The 20,984-nt window shown below is 38.2% G+C and overlaps 1 protein-coding gene across 1 annotated transcript; it reads left to right on the top strand.

The window, feature by feature from the left end:
* Positions 1-12,751: 12,751 nt before the first annotated feature.
* Positions 12,752-20,779, top strand: LOC144704178 (uncharacterized). The gene is made up of 8 exons (XM_078576469.1): positions 12,752-12,896; positions 13,186-17,205; positions 17,284-17,504; positions 17,576-17,690; positions 17,985-18,153; positions 18,233-18,487; positions 18,787-19,478; positions 19,865-20,779. The coding sequence occupies exons 2-8, from the start codon at positions 13,279-13,281 to the stop codon at positions 20,540-20,542; spliced, it is 6,057 nt and encodes a 2,018-aa protein (XP_078432595.1). The 5' UTR covers positions 12,752-12,896; positions 13,186-13,278; the 3' UTR covers positions 20,543-20,779.
* Positions 20,780-20,984: the final 205 nt, after the last annotated feature.

The raw sequence follows: 20,984 nt of genomic DNA, 5'->3' as shown, positions 1-20,984 counted from the left end.
ATAAACATATATTCTAAATATTCCTATTGGATGGATAGTTAAGATGGACATAAAATTATCTTGATAGAATAGCACTAATCCTACTTATATGATAATTATGGTTCATCATGTGGCCGTTAGTGTAGAGGCACTAAAGACAAATGGTGGGTGCTCTTTGGAGAAAGAGTTCAGTAAATTGATCCGTATGAATTCCTGAATGATATTATCCCTAAATGTAAATCATGTTGATACATGTCATGATTGTTTAAGTGATTCCTTGACCTGAGACACCAAGGACATCCTCATGGATGGGTGACTATGTTTTGAGTATGGCTTATGAGTCTCTAACCATGCGATTCAAATAAGTCTTAAATCGGATATAGTAAGAAGCCACGAAGATGATTGAGTGGAGAATATGGGATCACCCACCCTTGGTATAAGAGGAGATGCAGCTAAATCCTTGGCCAAATTAGTGAGGATATTTAATAAGGCATTCTCTAATGATCCCTATTATGAATCAATATTAATTTAATGATGTTTGATAATTAACCTGACCTTAAATCATTCGAGACTCTCCCGTGGATGAATGATTGTATTTCTACAGTAACTAACGATGGTAAAGATTCCATTGGAGAGCTTCGAACACTACTATGCAACTTTTAGAGCATGAATTGTAGCTTGGCACCCCACAGGTTGGAAATATGACCTATGGATTGGGTCAAATCAATCCTTAGCTTATTAATGTATATCTTGATATAGTTAATTAATAAGGTTGGGTAATGATTATTATTTGGACCCTAAGGTTATTAACTATAACGATACATGAAACAAGAGAGTAACACGCATAAGATTCTGGAGCATTGGTGGATATAATTTTACTTAATTGGTTTTTTTATGAAAAACATTAATATAGCATAAATACGGAAAGGGGACCCATTTTAGGCACCCAGTCCAGCCAGAGCAGGGTGCCCCCCTTTTTTCTCTTCTGTATTTATTCCCCCATCCAAGAAGAGGGTCTTTATGGTGACAAGATCTACAAGAGCTTTAAGAAGAGTTAGAGAAGAAGACAAGGATATCCAAGAGCACCTTGATCACGTGGATACTTCTAGAGGCTAGACACATGAACGGCTTTAGAACAATCTCGAATGGATCAAGTCAAGAGTGGAACAAGTTCCCTATAATGTACATATGATTTATAACGATCAAAGATCGATTTGGAATCCATCATAGCTTCTGTTGCATAGAAAATAGTCTTCTACCCTTCAATCAAGACACCAAAACCCATCAATTGACCTTTTGGGCTAGTGCTAGTGTGATCTAGGTTTTTTTTACTCACATTTTCATCCTTTTTCCTAGGTTGTCATTGCCTAAATCCAAGTTTTCTACCATCATGCACGCCACTTCTATCGCTCATTGGTGTTTATCCTTATCATCTCTATCACTCTAGCAATGGTAAAATCATCATCACTCTCCCTACTCTACCACTCCTTGGTGTGTATCTGCTATCATCTTCATTGCTATCACTAGTGGTAAATCTTTCAGCTGTGCCACTCCACTCATGTCTATCATCGTCAACCATTACCCCACACTGCTGAGACATCGACGAAGATATTTATTTCAAATTGATTAGTATTTTGAAGTATAAATTTTATTTTAAAACTTTGTATTTTTTTTTCTAAATCTAAATAAATCAGGTTAATTAGGAAAATTATTTTTTCATCATTTTACATTTCTTTATAATAATTTTCACTATTTTGATTTTATCAAAAAATATTTAATGGCTAGTATATATCCAAGAAATAGAAAGTAAATATTTTATTCAATGCTTGATTCATATGGATTTGGCCCTTGCTTGCCTTGTGCTTGTAAGGAAAACTATAAATATTTTTGCATAAACCAGAACCTTTAATCAAATTTTTATCCCTAGTTTCTGGTTCATCAATGGGTGACATAAAATTGGGTAGATACAGAAGTAAAAATATTTTTTAAAAGTAAAAAATAACGCCATGGACAACCAAAAGCTATGTTATTTAGGAATTTTCAATGGGGCCAACCCATTTCAGGTATGGTCTATAAAAGAACCAAAGATGTAAAGAAGGGTCATCTGGAGAAGTATTGGCCCTCTACGAGTCTTTGAGTATATGGCATGGGGAAAAATTGGGCCTTGTCCATTGTCATGATTTTAGATTTTGAATATTAGAAGGCCCATTTTATACATGAAGGGTCTATTACTTTGTATGCTTTGATTCACTTTCATTAAATAGGAAAGATGTAGGTATCACTAATCAGTAAAAAAAAGCTTAAGGGAAAAGTAGAGTTTTTGCCTCATCAAGCCACTTACCCTTTGATGGTATCCAAAATTTAGACAAATAGTGGTTTTTGGTGTTGATTCTGAATAAATTGGCCAGCCACTAAAGTTATAACATAATGGATATGTGAAATATTTTGGAGCACTTTCCTGCAATCAATCTTCATCCATAGCTTTTAATAGCAAACTCAACTTCCACTAAATCTTCAATCTTCATTGAATGCTTATGGAATGCACAAGATAAAATAATCATAATTCAAATACATTTATGAATAATGATACATAAAAATTATATGAAGGGGATAACTTACCCTATTCTCGTGCATTGAAGGTCAATTGGATCTTCTGAATCAGCTGATATAATAATCAGTTGTTTCTTATTTATAGCAATAATAAATGTACTAGTATATCAATTTTATAACTATAATGTCCAATAAATTGATAAAAATAAATATAAAATATTATGATTCAACCTGATTCATGTTAGATTTCATAACATCCAAGGATTCATAAGGATCAATTATGCGAACTCTTTCCTCAAAGACACCCTCTATTCAGTGTCCTTAGTGTCTCCATACAATATCAGCTGATATAATGGCTTCGGGATTGTCCATACTTATTGTATGAGAAAGACCAGGCAGTGTTTTGTATCCAGATATTTAGATGTTCATCTTGAGAATCATTTGAGTTGGAATATTTATAACACATGTTTAAAAACTGGTGATTGACATATTATGATCATATCATAACTCACTTAGGCATTTTCTGTGTTCATGCATTCATTTATAATCATCAACTTTTCATTGAATATGAATATTAAATGACATATGTAATGTCATAATGGCTTGCAGGCCAAATATAATTCTAACACAAAAGCAATAGATGGTTGAAAAAGATATTGCATCCTCGACCATGGCCTAGCACCATGACACTATAATGAACTAACAGAGGCAGGTATGTATAATTAGCAAATGGTAAGCATCTCAAGACTCTCAAGTCTATCTCATTTTCATGCATCTCGAGAAAATAGTGAGTGAATGGGAACAGATGAAAATTAATAAAAATTTTCATGTAAAATATAAAATATCAGTTAGGTTTTATTGTCTTAGAGAAATTTGGCTAGTATTAGGATCATTTATTGCATCCATTTTTCTATCTTCCCATTCTCATTGGTAATAAATACAAAATCAAAATGAATCATTCTCGATCCAAAAGTGTTACAATATTTTTTCCAACATTGAAATAAACCTTCTTTAATTGATTTGTATTATTAAACCATTGAAAAATGTAAAACTGCATCTTAAATTTAGGGTAATTTTTCATTATATTTTGGTTTTTATCAATTCTTATTTTATTAAAAAACTCAAAGATAATTTTATTGTCGTTGAAATTTTTGGGCCTTTATTTAATTTAATATGAATTTTACAATATTTTTAAACCCATTTTTTTTCAACACCACGTGTCACTGTTTGGTCCATCAAACCGTGACCAATCACAGTTAGGGACGACGATTGATGACAATTAATCATAAACTTAGTTAATGATTGGTTGATGCCAATCATTTATCTATATCTTTATGGCTGATGGCAATGTTTTTTTTACACGATAAAAAAATGAACTTTTTTCTCGTAGAGAGACCAAGGAGCGATGATTTAAAAATAACTTTTCTTTTTCTTTGACCACTCAAAGATCGCAACTCATGGTGCCAAATGTACACGTGGCTTGATGTGTCATCCCTTCATTGGATTTTAAAGGGGAACACATGCAACCACATCAGCTGCAACACAGTTATTAAATAATATATTGTTATTCCCTCTATTTTGTCTTTTTTCCATGACGACAGATCGCGCTTAGGAGCCATTGATCGCAAATGACGAGGAAGAATCTGAGCCAATCATCACATTAAATGTGAGGACATGACTAAACCCTGACCTAATGACATGATGGGGATGATGAGGACAAGGAGACAGAACTCTTTTGATTAAATCAACGGCTAGGAATCATCCAACTTCTAAGCTCGATATCTGTAAATCCATAACTCCAATTGAGCTGAAATTATAAGGGTAGCTTTATCTTTATATCATCTATCAAGATATTGGTTGCATGTATAAATTGAGCTCCCAATCTTTGTAAAATATATTTTTAAGCTCACTTCCTCCTTAAGAGGTAGATTGCAAGAAAATGAAGTTTTGAAGGTACATAAGGGAGTCTTGGTGTCTCTAGTGCTTGAAGAGGGTCAAAAGAGAAGTGGGGAGGTTGATCTACATTAGGAAGATGCCTTGATCCCATCAAAACAAAGAAATCAAATGTTAGCCTCTTTCCTTACATTGATTGATCTTCAACACATTTAGGTAGTTCATTTATCATCAACATCCACCACTTACATCCATCATCAGCACTCAGCCTCATCCATTATCATCCCTCTCTATTATTATCTATCACCCACTTCACATCTCTCATCTTTCCACCTTCCTATATTATAAACCATAGCTCACAAACCCTAAGTCAAATACCTCTTATCATTCATTCCCATTTGGTCTCACATCATCGCTTCACACCTTCTTACCCTCTAAATCCAACTCGATTGATAACAATCCACTACTATTATTATTCTCATCCGATCTTTTTAAATCACTTCTACATCTGTTGTGATCACTATCTTCACCCATTCACTACCACGTATGCTATATGTAATCCTTCACACCTTCTCGAAGTCACCCGATTGAGAGAGCTCTTTCCCCAATATCCTTTCCCTATGGAGATGACCTTTAATCATCATTAATTAATTAAATTATTTTATGAGTAAAATTTTATAAATTTTATTGATTAAACTCAATTTCACAATGACGTAATTTTACATGCTCTTACAATAAATTTGACAAATGTAATGACAATGCCTCTTCTCTTGCATGCACCAATGCCTCTGGAGGAGGTGACCATGTTTTTGGCATTCTAAGGCCTACTCAGTGACCTGCCTAAGTAGGAATATTGTATGCCTTTTATTTTAGTCATAAGCATGGATGAGTGGGTTATGTCCATATATTGAGATATTTATGCTCACTTCACGCCTATAAAATTTTATTAGAACTAAACCTTAACATATATAAAGTCCCCATGGGTGGCATTCGGGCATGGATACATTAGTCTACAAGCACGGCATTCGGGTTACGCATAATCGGCATTATGTTTTTCTAATTAAATAAATGAGTGATATCACTAATTTCCATAAATTTTAGTCTTATGGCTAAAAAATATTAATTAATTTGATGACTAAGTTTATACCAGTTTTGATGGCCTAAAAGAAGCAAAATTGCGATAAGAAGAGAATATACTTTGTGTGTAAGTAGTAAATTCAAATTTGAGATATAGAAATAAAATAATATTTACAATGAGTTTATTTTTTAGGACTATAAATTTAATGTTTATTTTTTCATAACTAAATATAAATTTATTATAATTTGAAATTATACAATTAAAGTTCTTATTTTAGAGGGATAGAATAATTTTTAATTATGATTGAAAATTATTTTGATTGAAATCAAATGAGGTACAAAATGGATATTTTGTAGAGTACTAGATTTTATAAAGTACAAAAAACTTGACGGCATAAGCTACAATATTATCAAAATATATCTGATTTGTACATTTTAATTATATTATGTTTAGATAATCACGTATAGGTACTAAGGAAAATTCTGATCGAAAAATTTATAATATACTATTGGTAAAAGTAATGTTAGCACTTTACTAACGTAGAAATCATATTATTTTTTAAAAATTATTTTTGTGCTACTTTTTCTGCATCACACATAATGAATAATAGTAATTTAAATGTTTTAAATTTTGTTTATATAGTTTAAAATTTTATATTATTTCTTTTACAATTTCTGTGGGTATTATAGGAGATATTTAATCCAATATGATACATTAAATACAAATGATGATCCTTGTAACTTAGAGTAACCCAGAATTGATACTTTTACTCTTAAATTTGACTTATGGATTTCCTTATTAGTGAATATAAGGTCAAAGACAGGTGTTTCTAGGCAATCTTGGATTTTATTTATGAAAACTATTTTTAAAATAAATATTTAAAATTTTAATTTTCAAAAATCATAATCAAAGGTCAGCCATGAATCAAAAATATTAAAAACTCAGCAGAAAATGGGTGATTTTAGATTATTTTAATCGCTTCCAAGTCATAAATGCCCAAATGGTGGAAATAGGGTAACTATGTATAGAATATCATATTCAAATTATTTTGAAAATAAATTATGATTTAAAGTTATGCTAATAGAATTAGAAACTCAAAACTAACTTGTTGACACTGAATTTTTGACAAAATTTTTCTGTGATCCCAACTCCACACGGATTCCTCTCCATGACAAAGTTCTTAATTAAAATAAAATTTGGTCCTCATATGTTTACATATATATTATGGGTATCAGCTTTGAAATGATAAAAATATTGTGCTATTAAGTGACATATTTTTTTTTACAAGATGCAAAACAGTTAGCCTCTATCACTTTGAGAAGAAATGATGATAATGGTACATTCATGCATTTATGAATGAGTAAAGACATTTGATCAGAATCACATGGAATGGATTTTTTGTGTTATTGAGATCAACCTAATTCTATGATAAAATTGGCCTGCTATGCCAATTTGAAAATTTCCCTTTTAAAATATTATTTTGGATCCAGAATTTTATTCCCTCATTAATACGAGGAATTCTGGAAATTACTAAAAATATACAAAAATCATAATGACTCATAGAAAATAAAAAAATCCTATTTGAATCAATACCATGCATAATGTATTCTATTCAATACTATCAAATTTTGATAAAAATAAAAATAAAAAATATTTTTTGTCATGAATAATCCAAATATTTATAAAATAAAACACTTAATGTTAATTCATATTATTAGACTCATTTTAGGAAAATTAAAATAATTTTTGATACTTTTCTTGGATTATATATTATGAAAATTTAGGAACTCATTTCTGATATTATATGTTATTATTTAATATATTTTATCTGAGAAATTAAGGAAGAGAAAAAGGAATTACCAAGAAGAACAAATAAATATTTGAAGATTTGTGTTACATGTTGATGTGAGTCATTGAGACAAAATTGGAATGAGATGTCATGGTCATATTCAAGTTAAATATGATTGTCTCATAATAATAGCAAAATATTATGTTTACAATCAAATAGTATAATGATTTATTGATGAAATAAATAGCAAAAGATTCTAGCAATCGGCTGCTTACATGAGGAATTCATTTCTTCCGAGTCTACATCATTGCTTGTGAAGGAAAACATTTCCCCCTTAATCATGATATATTTAACTTGAATCATCTCATACTATCACTCTCTAAATTATCAAATGTATTAATTACACATTGAAATGACAACATAAGAGTTGGTATCCAATGAAGGGGCTCTCTCAGCCAGGCCAACTCTTGGTTTCCACTCTTAAAGAAAATAGAGAAAAGGAAAGATAACATATGTGTAGGGAATATGTTCCTGAATTACCCTTATTTATTTTTATATAAAACCCTTTCCCATCCCTTCATATATAAAAAAGGGTATGCCATCCTCTCTAAGTTTGTATTTCTTGAGCTGCCTTGTAGCAATAACCTTTCATTGGAATCATCTTCATTTATTTTCATAGATCCAAAAATACCCCTTTGTGGTTGTATAAATATTGATATCTGAGGGACTGGTTTGAACATAATAATATAAATTTTATAGTTTTTTCCACAGATTCCCACATATCTTCACAAAATTCATAAAATGGGCTTCACTTAACCAGGTCCTCCTTGTGCATCCATCCTTAGATAATAAAGCTTCATACCTCAAAAGCATAGCCTTTTCTTAATTAAATTATATCATGAAAATATGGAAACCAAAAATAAGAATCAAATATAGTGTTATTTACTTTAAAATTTTAAGCACGCTTATTAGATAAAAGTCGTAAAAGCTAATAATATCAACTAACATGAGCATATTTAGAAAGGCCAAAAATGTATGAGATGTATCAAAATAAAAAAAATTAAAAAACAAGATGCACAGACGGACAAATTTAATCTAATTTTTGGGTATTCTCTCATTAATAAATTATAATTTTATAAAGTATGTGAATACTAGAGGTCAATGAATGCACTTAAAAATGATTAAGCTAGCGTGTTGATGAATGGCCTGATGGAAATATGTGGCCAACAAGCTGATCAATTACCATGTAAGTATGGCCCCTCATCCACTTTAAGCTTTTAGGATGAGTTAGGGTATGGTGAACTTTCAAACCCTAATTAGTCATTTAAGTTTGTACTAATGCACTCAAAATTCATTGGACAACCCCTCTCCGATATTCACTACCTTGGTCAAGGACTTCATCGCATCATATTTCTTGAGTTTTTTCCTCTTATTCCAAGGTTTTTTGATCCCATCTTGACCCCTCAATCATCTAGGTGAACTTTTTGCTGCATTTGAACTAATTTGGTTTGGAATTCCATGTATAAGAACTCGTAGGTCATTGTCAAAGTACAACCGTCTATCCATAAGACATATCTGGTGTCTCAGGTGTAATGACCACCAACACAACCATGATGTAAATAAACCTGATTAACAATATGGTATAATACCATTCAGGTATTTGGCTATCCATAGTGTCCCCACACTAATGGATACGAGACCGGAAATACTCATCATATGAGTGAGATGAGATATTGGAATTCTATCTGGATACTTTGATATCATTCTTTAGTGTTCTCATAATAGGATATCTAGAACACATATCTAAGGATCCGTGGTCTCTGTATTGTGATCTCATCATAATTCTCTAGGTCAGATCAGGTATTTGTAGACTTACTTCATTAAATGTATCACATGTGCACTATAATGAATACATTGTATTAGTGAACGTTAATGAAATCTGGAATGTGTGATCAGTTTGATGGCTACATATATTAAATTATTTCAAATATTGATTTAATGTTGTAAATATTATTCAAAGATAGTGGTAAATGTTGAGGATGATCATAGGGATGTAAAAAAATACTAGTTTGAATTCTGAGTTTTTTTAAAGCATATGATATGATTGATCATGTGAATATGGCACCCAAAAACCAATTTGGGAAACCATTATTACTAGGAGGGAGATTATGAGAGAAATTGCATCAAATTCATTTATAAGGAAATAATATAATTTTAATTTTTTAATGAACAAGATGGAAATAAAATTATGCGTGCAATAATGGTGAAAATGAGAAAGTATTTAGAATAAATTTAATAATAGTAATTTTTATGCAAGGAAGATGAAACCACTACTTGTCTTGCTTTTATACTTCTTAGAAGCTTGAGTAAAGTTCTTGAGGTTACATATGATGCGGTAATTGTTGGGTTCTAGAGGCCTTGACAAGGAAGAAGACGATGATTCCATGCAGCGAAAGACACGTAACGGAATCATAACAGCTTCATTAAAATCATGAAACGAAGTACATTTGCATGGATCGCATCCTTGATTTCTTAGATCCTAGAGCGAGACGAGTCGAGCTGCTAAAGTGTGCACCCTCTAGACGTATCCACGCGATCCTCGACATGTCAAATTGCCTCCTCGTTGACGAGCCCCGTTCAATCTCTGTCGTCATCGTTACATCATCTCGATCACATCGGGATGGAGAGGGGGTGTGGGGATAAGGGAGAAGAAGGGAAAAGACCCCTGAACAATTCTGGCCTGGGTGAATTTCGTTTAGGGCCTTCCCCTATTTATACTGAGTGGGATTTTTTCATAAAAAACCCCAAAACTTAAGTATATCTTCCGACATCCAAAAGACCATTTGTGTGCGACCCTCTAGGCCCATGTATCAGTCTAGTTAATGACTCTAGTGGCCCAATAACCTTTATTGGACTTCCAAATTAATTAACTATATCATCATATAGATTAATTAATGTCGGATCGATTTAACCCAATCGATAGGTCGAGTCTCCAACACGTGGGGGGCTAATCTACACCTCGTGTTCTAGAAGATACAAAGGAGTGTATATCGACTCACTCATGGAATTTGTTCGTCATCGGTTACCGTTTATGTATAATCCCTCATCCACTTGATGCTCCTTGGACGACTTAGGGTATGGTCAATTGTTAAACCCTATTCGGTCATCCGACTTAGTACTGATGCATTCGGAAATCATCTGAGAACTCTTATCCTATATTTCACTGCCTTGGCCAAAAACTTCATCGCATCGTCTTCCTTGAGCTGTCACCTCTTATACCGAGGGTGGACGATCCCATCTTGACCACTCAATCGTCTTCGTAAACTTCTTGATGTACCCAAACTAAGACCATTTAGAGTCCCATGATTAGAGACTCATTGGCCATAGTCAAAGTACAACCGTCCGTCCACAAGACGTCTTTGGTGTCTCAGGTCTAAGGACCACTTACACAACCGCGATGTGAATCAACTTGATCAACAGTTCAGTATGATACTATTCAGGGATTTGTAAGGATTATTTCAGTGAACTCTTTCCACTAAAGAGCACCCACTATATATCCTTAGTGTCTCCAGACTAATGGCTACGAGACCGACCATACTCATCATATGAGTGAGGCTAGATAGTGTTATTCTATCTGGATACTTTGATGTCCTTCTCGTGTATCCTTTGAATAGGCATGTTTAGAACACATACTTAAACACTAGTGATCTTCGAATTGCGATCTCATCATAATTCACTAAGTCCGATCATGTATTCATGGACTTCATTATACGCATCACATGTGCACTATAATGAATATGTTCTATTAATGAACATGGAACGAGATGTGGAATGTGTGATTGGCTTTCCGGCCACATATAATTCCATCAGTAATCACCTACAGTTTGTGTTGGCGTTGAGTCCAGCCATTACTTATACTAAGATTTGATGAAGGTGAGCTCTCGTGGATGTCAGCTTGACAAAGGGATGGCCATCAAAATGACATGAAATTATGTGTTTCACACTTATCACTATTGTGCACATTAATGATGCAGAAATAAGTTGTTAATGTGGGTGATGGCTTATGTTAACCAATTAATGTAATAAATGGAGGATAAACTTATAGGTGTTATTTTATGAAATGGCATGTTGATATTTATTTCATAAAAAGGTTTAGTTAATGATTTGAAAATCGATTTCTGTTGTACAACATAAAGATACTAGATGTTACATTGTATTTGATTTAAAGTGTCCTTTATAGGGATATGAAGTCAACGTAGGACTGGTAGATTAAGTGGTGTAATGAAAGGATGGGGAAGCGCATAGTTTATATTAGATAAGAAATATAAAGGATTGGAGGTGTGTTCGGGTGGAGGATAAATATAAAGGGAGACATAAATGTGTTTAAATTTATGATCATCAAAGAAAACATCATGTGAGATATATTATTTTCTAAAGGCAAATGATAAATATCGATAACAAGGGTGTCAGTGCGATAAAATAGAGATGTGATTGGCGATATATGTTGTTGTGGGTGCTACTTCATCCCAATAGAGATGTGATAAGTTCTCACTATCAGTTCAAAAGCATGACATAAATTATAGAATTATGTGTTGTTGCACGAAGAGATATTTATCATTTACGTGAGCTCTAAGACAAAAACAAATCCTCTAAATAAGAATCAAGAGCGACAAAGATAAACATTTTTATGAGATTTAACATTGGGGTCTCCAGATGATTTACTTAAATATAAATAAAATTAAGTACAATATGATTAAATTTCATGATACCAACTCACATCAATCATTGCCATGATCTCTAAAAGAAAAAGAAACCCACCAAATAAGAATCAAGAGATAACAAAGTACACATTTTTATGAAGTCTAACATTGAAGTCTCCAGTTAATTAATTAAAAAAAGACAATTTCAAATATAATGTGAATAAATTTTATGCTACCAACTTACATCAATAATTGCAATGCGTTCTAAAAGACAAACAAAACCACCAAATAAGAATCAAGAGATTTTTTATGAGGTTTAACATTGAAAGTCTATGAATGAAAATTTTCGAACATAAAATAACTTAAAATATGTCGTAATTAAATGCCATAATTGAAAAAACCACATCAATCCTAATCACAAAAAAACAGGCTCCCAAAATATCCCAAGGCTAGTGTTATAAAATATTGTCCAGACTTTCATTAACTAAATAATAATCAAGGGAGACAAAAATACACATTTTTATGAGGTTTAACATTGAAAGCCTCCGAATGAAAATTATCAACCAAAAAATAACTTAAAATATGTCATGATTAAATGCCACAATTTTAAAAAAAAATGCCCCAGAAATATCCCAAGCGAATGCTATAAAATACTCTCCAGACTTTCATTCATCAGTTACTTCAAACGACATGGACACTCGATCTTGAGTTTCCCACGTGCGGCACGTGCGATATGTGATGACGTGGCCATTTCGGCGAGGTGTACTACAAAGCGGTGTTGGGCATTTGATGAGAATGGATGCGCACCAGTGAAGAGAGAGAAACTGCTCTCTCTCTCTCTCTCTAGGGCATTCTCGCACCGATCCTGCAGTTCTTCCACTGTCCGGCTCTCTGGGCACAGATTGAGGTAAGTTTCTAACCCCTCTTGTGTTAATCTCTCCGATCCGATGTGTTCTTCGCTCGTAAAGATCATCTGGGTCGAAACCCTAATCCCTTTAATTTCATCCCCATCCTAAAGCCGAGATTTTTCTTTCCGGGTCGGTGTTGATTCCGCGAAACTGAGCCTTTTCCCCCGGCGGGCTGTGAATTTCTTGCGATTGGATCTTCTGGGTTCGCGGGGAAACCCCTAATTCGTGCGAGATTGCGGTGTTTGATCTGTTGTGTTGATGGTTCTCGTCGGCGCGGGTGTTTGGCAGGGGGAGAGGAGGGGCGATCGAAGCTCTAGGGTTTTGTGTTCTTCATATGCTGTGTTGGGAATCTAGGGCTGCCTCCTCCGCCCGGGGTCGTCCATGGCCAGCCAGGGCAAGTTCGTCTCTGTCAACTTGAACAAGTCGTACGGCCGCCCTTCGTCGTCGCCGGGCTACGCCGGCCCGCCTTCGAATTCCTTTGGAAATGGCCCCCGGCCGAGGAGCGGCGGCGGCAGCGGCACGGGCGGTGGCAACAGCGGCGGAATGGCGGTTCTATCTCGGCCTCGGAGCTCGCTCTCTTCGGGGCAGAAGAACGGGCCGAAGCTTGCGGTTCCACCCCCCTTGAATCTGCCCTCTCTGAGGAAAGAACACGAGCGCTTCGACGTCTCCGCCGCCTCAGGCCGGGCCGCCGGAAGCGGCAGCTCCGGCCTGGGGCATGGCCATGGATCTCAGGCCATGGGCTGGACAAGAACATCAGTTCAAGGTCCGAATCGATTTCAAGAAGATTCTGCCCAAATTGGGAAATTCAGTGGGCAGAGACTCTTAATTCCCCCAAAGTCTGCTTCATCTGAGAACAGGGTTTCTACTGCTTCTGCTGCTGTGTTGCAAGAGAGAAATTTAAGCGGTCCTGCTCTTAGAGGTGAGGATTTTCCCTCTCTGCTTGCCACTTTTGAGGCTTCCAAAAAGCAAAGAGATGTGACTAATCAGAAGGTGAAGCCCAAAGTGGAGAACGAAGAGCCCGTTGTTATGCGGCCGACATCTCGGCCTTCTGTCGCGGGTTCGACTCCAAAGGATTACTCCCAGAAGAAGGATGATTCCTTGTCAGATCTGCTTTCTCTGCCGGCAGTGAATTTGAAGCACAAGTCTGATTGGGCTGATGATGAACGGGATACTGGCACTGGGTTTCAAGAGAGGGATCGGAGAGCCGATGTTTTCTCCGGAAATTCTCGGGATTTCTTGAGAACAGACTCATATGGCAGAGACCCAGCAGCAGAATCTTTGTCCGACAGAGGCGGCGCCACCAGGCAGAATCTCAGTGTTGGCAGAGAGATGAGCAAGGAAAGCTCTAACTATGCGAAATCCCCTGTCCAGAGGAATGGTTACCAGGAATCTTGGCAGAATAGAAGAGCTGTAACTTCGCCGTTGTCGGGCCGCTACACTGATAGTTATGCTAATCGAAGCCGAGTAAATGTTTCTCAGAACCTGCACTCTCCGAAAGCACCCTTCTCTCCTGGACCTAATTCTCGTGATCGACGCATAATCTCAGATGGCATTAAACCAGGTGTCGATGATACTCTGTTTGATATCAAGGGCTCTTCCTTGGGAGGTTTGTCTGTGGATATAAACATGAAGATCTTCAAGCGGAAAAAAGATACTTTGAAGCCCTCAGATTTTTACGATCCAGTGAGGGAATCTTTCGAGGTTGAGCTCCAGAGAGTTCAGCAGTTGCAGGAAATGGAAAGACAAAGGGTGCTTGAAGAACAGAGTAGAGCTATTGAGATGGCTCGCAAGGAAGAAGAAGAGAGAGAAAGGCTTGCCAGAGAGGAAGAAGAGAAGAGGAAGAAACTTGAAGAGGAAGCGAGGGAAGCTGCAGAAAGAGAGGAGCAGGCGAGATTGGAGGCATCTAAGAAAGCTGAAGAGCAGAGGATCGCGAGAGAGGAGGAAAAGAAGAGGATTTTAATGGAGGAAGAAAGGAGGAAAGAGGCAGCAAGGGAGAAACTTCTTGAACTTGAAGCACGAATTGCGCGGAGGCAGGCTGAAACTGCAGCTAAAGTTGTTGAACGAAGTCCTTCAGTTTCTGGTGACAGGCAGTTGACTCATGATCTCAGTCAAAAGAATTCGGATTTTGCTGCTGTGAGCAGAAATATTGATGCAGTCTCCAGAACTCAATCATTTAAAGAAGGTAATAATCTGTTCTTTGCCGAAAAAGGAAGACCCAGTTATTCATGGAGGAAAGATTCGAGTTCAAATACTTCAATGCCTTCTCCCCAAAATTTTGAGAACAATTCCAAAAACCCTAAACAGGATGCATTTGGCCCTGGAAGAGGATTTCCCAGAGAAGAATACTTTGGTAGCTCTACATCTGCACGTGCCAGCTCTCCTCTGAAAGGGGTAAGGCCTGAAAATGAGAAGTTTTTGGATGATTTTCGTTATTCGGGAAGTGAAAACGAATTCCTTCAAAGTGATGGCGAATTGGGTTGGAGACAGTCGCGTTCATCTGATGAGCAGCTGCACTCTACCTACTCTTCATTGCAAGATGCTGAAATGGATGGAGTTTCTTCTTTCGGGAGGTCCCGGTACTCCCTCAGACAGCCTCGAGTTCCCCCTCCTCCGTTTTCGTTAACGCAGAGGCGCCCATTCAGAGCTACCAATGATGCAGAACATCAAAACGGAAAAATTGAAGGTCCAAGCATGCAAGCAAGGTTTGAGAATGGGTATCAGAATAAAATGCCAGAGGCGGTAATTGTTCCCCAGTTGGAGAAATTGGAAATTTCTCTTCAGAATGAAGAGAAAACCAGCCCACGATGCGCCTCTCAGTCCTCTCTTTCAATGACAAGCCCTCCCAGCTCTCCCACACAACTCTCCCATGAAGATTTGGATGAATCCAAGGAATTGCTTGTGTTCTCTGACATTGGGCATCCTCCTTCAGCAATAGAGTCTGGTGAGGATGATGAGTGGGACATTGAAAACGGAGAAGTTCAAGACCAGGAAGAGTATGAAGAAGAAAACGGCTACAGGGAAGAGGATGAAGCCCATGATGGAGATGATGAGAATATCGTCTCTGCTGAGGAACATGCTGACCAGATTCCAATAGCTCTTGAAGACAAACTCTGTGATAGCAATGAAGGAGAAATCCCTGAGTCATCCCAGAAGGATCTTGGAAATCAAGAAACTGTTGCAGAGAATGCGGTGAATGATATGAACCCTGAGCCTTTGATTTCTAGTCCTTCCATAAATTCAGTTTCTTCCCTTCCCTGTCAGCCCAATGAAGTCCCTCTAAAGCTACAGTTTGGACTCTTTTCTGGACCTTCTCTCATACCACCCCCAGTTCCTGCCATTCAGATTGGCTCTATTCAGATGCCACTTCCTCTTCCTCAAGTGCACTCTTCTCAGTCACCTTTCTACCAATTTGGTCAATTAGGGTACTCTTCTCTTCCTCAGGGTTTGCTGCCTATGGTTCATCCCACTCTTCCCCCTGCCCATTACTCCCTAACGCACAACAAAATAACGGTGGACCAGAAGTCCCCCGCAATCATTGGTCAAGCTGATAGTCAAGAAAACCTCACCACCTCATCTGTGTTTGATGCTTCTGAGGGCAAAAAACCTGATGTTTCCACCAAGGACCAATGCCCAGAGGAAAAGAAAAATGAATGTGAGCAAGTGGGTTTGAATGTCCGGCAAGCTCGCATCAATAGAAGAGATTCAACGAATCAAAAATCAGATCAGGTTACTTCTCTGTTAGGCACTGACGAAAAACCATCCAGAGGTACGCGATTTATGAACTCAAATGGTGGTAGGGGAAAGAGATACGTTTATAAGGTGAAGAGTTCCTCTAGCTCTAAACCACTGCTTCCAGAGCCTGAAGATCTTTCTCAACTCAATAGTTTCCAGAGAAGGTTCTCAAATAATGGTAGACGGGGGGGTGACTTCAGACCGAAGGAGTTGGTCAATCTCGGAGAGAAACAAAGCTTTAATGGAAGAACAAGAATCACCGTTCCATTTAAGAATGGACTGAAAAGAGATGCTTTTGTGAACAAGCCAAACATGCCAGCCCTTGTCTCTGAAAGCAAGACGGTCAAATCTCCGAGCAAGGAACTTATTCCAAAGAGAAATAAAAGATATGAGAGCATTGAAGAGGATATCGATCCTCCTGTGCAGAGTGGAATCATTCGTATTTTCAAACAACCTGGAATTGAAGTGCCGAGTGATGAAGACGACTTCATCGAGGTGAGATCTAAACGGCAGATGTTGAACGATCGACGAGAACAGAGGGAGAAGCAAAACAAGGCGAAATCAAGGGTTCTGAAGGTACAGAATTTAACCTGAACCCCATTCAAGTGGTTCTTGAGTTTTTTCTTTTTAACGGGTCCCCTTCTTTCTTCACAGGTGCCCCGAAGGCCTCGCAGCCCTATCCCATCTTATTCAAATAAGAATGGATTATCGGGTCGAAGTATGGAAAGAGGCCCAGGCGTTATTTCTGCAGTGATTACCTCGAGGTCTTCATTTGATCTATCGACACCCAATGTCACTGTAACTCAGCCTCTTGCTCCGATTGGCACACCATCTATCAACGGGGACAGTGATGACAGATCATCCCGCATTGCAACGTAAGGAACTTTCTTTTGTTTTTTAAAATTAAAACCCTAGAAAAGTCCTCACCTGGATTAAGTTTTGATAGGATTGCGTCTGGAGGAACCAAACTCACATCAGGTTTAGGGTTCGAGAAGGATGTTGCTGCAGATGGGATCCCTTTGGCACTTGGTCCATGGAATGAAACACTTATTGAACGAAAGGTACTAATTATGATGGTGTTGATCAATTAATATTGGATTTCAACAGTACTTTTCTATTTCATCCAGTCCAATCTGGAAGAAATATAATGTTGCGTATTTAAATCGGTTTTCCATTTTTGATTTCCTGGTCATGAATTTTTTTTGGTGTATTTGTCTTGTTATTTTATTTGGTAATCATAGAATCAATAATAGCATATTGAATAAAGTCAGTTACCACCTCTGACTGGGTGTCCATTTTCATTTATTTATATAATTGTCCATAATTTGGCCTATGACTCATTTTACTCTGATTAGATCAACATATTGACGACGTCTGATAGTGGAGTCAACGATGGGCATGCCGCCTCTATCGCCATAGAGCCGGAAAAGCTATCCGAAGCATCAAATAAACCACACGAAAAGACGTATTCTTCCTCAGCTACCTCTCTCAGTTCTGTGTTTCCTGGGGAAAGAATTCAATTTGGTGAGCAAAGATTCCTCCCCATTTTTTTCCACAAAAAACAATATCCAATCAGTTCATCAGACATTCTATTGAATTTCAGGTGCTGTGACATCAGCAAAGATTCTTCATCCCCTCAGCCGAGCCGTCTCTAGAATGTCCACCTCAGAGGAATCTTCCTCCATTTTTATTGAGAAAGAGAAACTGCGCAAGGAGTCGTCCATCATTTTGGACGATCCCGAGGCAGAAGCTGAGGCTGCTGCTTCCGCTGTTGCAGTCGCTGCCATCAGCAATGATGAAATCGTTGGTAACGAGCTGGGAGACAACAACAGCATTTCTAATGCTCAAGACTTTCAAGGTTACTTTTTATTTTTCAAGCTCTTTCTTCAGTTCATGGTATACCATTTCTTGAATGATATCGATATCCATTATCAATACCGTTATCGTTATTGTTATCAATACTGCAGATGACTGTACTGGAAGTCTCAAATATCTAGATGATTGTTGCTTTAACTTTTAGAAAATTTCATGGGTATCTTAAGCTGTATTGATAACTCAATATCATCATGGAGAGATAGATGCCCATGAATCATTCTCATGGGTCATCAAATCATCATTATGGGTGTCAAATATAACGTTCGGATTTGTCATTGGCAGGGAGTCAAAGGGTAGGCAGCCGCCAGTCGGCAGCAGAAGAACCATTGACCGTGGCACTCCCTGCAGATTTGTCAGTGGAAACTCCTACGCTCTCACTCTGGCCGCCTCTCCGCAGCACGCAGAGCAATTCGGGACCAATGATATCATGCTTCCCAGGTGGCCCACCATCTCACTACCCCTGCTATGAAATGAACCCAATAATGGGTGGGCCCATCTTTGCGTTTGGTGGGCCCAATGATGAGTCCCCCAGGGGCCAAGCCCAGCAGATGCAGAGAGCCGGGCCCACCCATCTCGGGCCGTGGCCCGCTTGCCACTCTGGGGTGGATTCCTTCTACGGGCCGCCCGCAGGCTTCACGGGCCCATTCATAAGCCCACCCTTGGGGATCCCTGGAGTCCAGGCCCAGCCTCACATGCTTGTTTACAACCATTTCACCCCAGTTGGGCAGTTCGGGCAGCTCGGGCAGCTTGGGCTTGGGTTTATGGGGGCCACTTATATTCCCTCTGGAAAGCAGCCTGACTGGAAGCACAGCCCTGGTTCAGCTAATGGCAGCATTAATGGTAATGTTAATGTTAGTGTTAGTGGTGGGCCTGGCGATGGTGGAACAACCGGGGCCTCTACTCAACAAAGAGGAGCATCCCCTCTCTTGCCCATGGCGTCTCCGTTGACCATGTTCGACATGTCTCCTTTCCAGGTATGCAGACTTTTTTGTGGATTTTTTGTTCCTAATGTTTCAAAAATTCCATAGGAGGATTTTTTTTGTTATTGGAAAAAGTTGAAGTATTTGATCACCGATGGATTCGGTCTTTTCCAACCTTTGATGCCTTTCAGTTTTTTCTTAAGGTCTTTGAACTTTTTTCTTAGTGCATTAAAGTTCATCTTAATCAGGGAGCTCAATCATTTCTCGATTTAGGGTAAATCCTAATTTTGCATTAATCGGCTTTCATTTTTCATCATTGCTCCTTTCAATCTGCTCAGATCAAAATGATCTTACATGCTCCAATCTTGAAAATCACTTTGAATAAACTTTTCGTTGACATTCATACATCTAACGTTTTGTCTGTGGATTGGCTTGGGCAGCCACCAGGAGACATTCAAGTCCAAGCCCGGTGGTCACACTTGGCGGCAGCAGCGCCGCTACCCCACTCGGTCCCCTTGGCGGTGCCGCCACCAACCCATTATCAGATTGACCAGTCAACCCCGCAATTCAATCCAGTCGCGAGCACTGCCTCTGCCGGCTTCCTCCACGAGCCTCAACCCTCGGGGCCAGTCAACAAGGCCATGAAGTTCCCCACAAAGCCTTCTCCTCAGTTCCCCGACGAGCGGGACCTAGTGGAAGCCGCCCAAACGGCCGCCAACTCCACGTCGGTCAACCATTCAGGCGCTTATTCTTCGCCCGCCAGGAGCGGCGTCCTCAAAGGGCCCGGTGGAGGTGGCGGTGGCGCCACGGTCCGGAGCTCAGCCGGGGACTTGTCGACAGTAGTCAATGGGCCTTCTTCCTCTCTTGGAGCTGGCCAGATGGCAAATGTGAGTTCTACAATCAAGGTCCAGGGTTTTAAGCCGCCGCCTCCGGCTGTGGCAGTGGCCGCAGCGCACCAACCGTATACCCAGGCAAATGGCGGGGAGTGGTATAGACGGCAGGGTCTGCAACAGGGGAAGAATCAGTCATCTATGTCTGACAAGAGCTACAGTTCTGTCAAGGTGAAGCAGATTTATGTGGCAAAACCAGCTACAAGTGGAGCTTCCTCTTCTACTTGAAGATGTCTCCATTGATGTTGGTTTGGCTTCTTAAGCATGGCAGGATTGGTGGCTTGAGTTTGTCCATTTGAGGTAAAAATTTTCTGTGGGTGAATGGATGGTTGATGGGTTTGGGATCTTGCTGTAAAACTGTCATCTGTCCAATTTTTCTCCTATTTTCATTCTATTTATTATTTCTTGGACCCACCTCTTGTAGAACTTTCGGCTTAGCCTATTATTTAACATTGTTTTGCGACCTGTCTAATTGTGATTTGCCCTTGCATAATCGCTATTAGAGGTAGGTGTCTAATTGTGAATTGCTTCCCCTCCCACTCGCACTCTCAGCCCCGGGTCATTCCTCTTTTATTCTTCTTCATTTTTGTTTTCTTATTTTTTTCTTTTCTTTATCATCTTTATTCTTCTCTTTTTTTCTTCCTCTCTTCTTTATCATTCTCTTTTCTTT

This window comes from Wolffia australiana, chromosome 6, assembly GCF_029677425.1.
Source record: "Wolffia australiana isolate 7733 chromosome 6, ASM2967742v1".
Lineage (NCBI taxonomy): Eukaryota > Viridiplantae > Streptophyta > Magnoliopsida > Alismatales > Araceae > Wolffia > Wolffia australiana.
The sequence above is the reverse complement of the archived record's forward strand: the minus strand, read 5'-3'. Positions and strand labels throughout refer to the sequence as shown.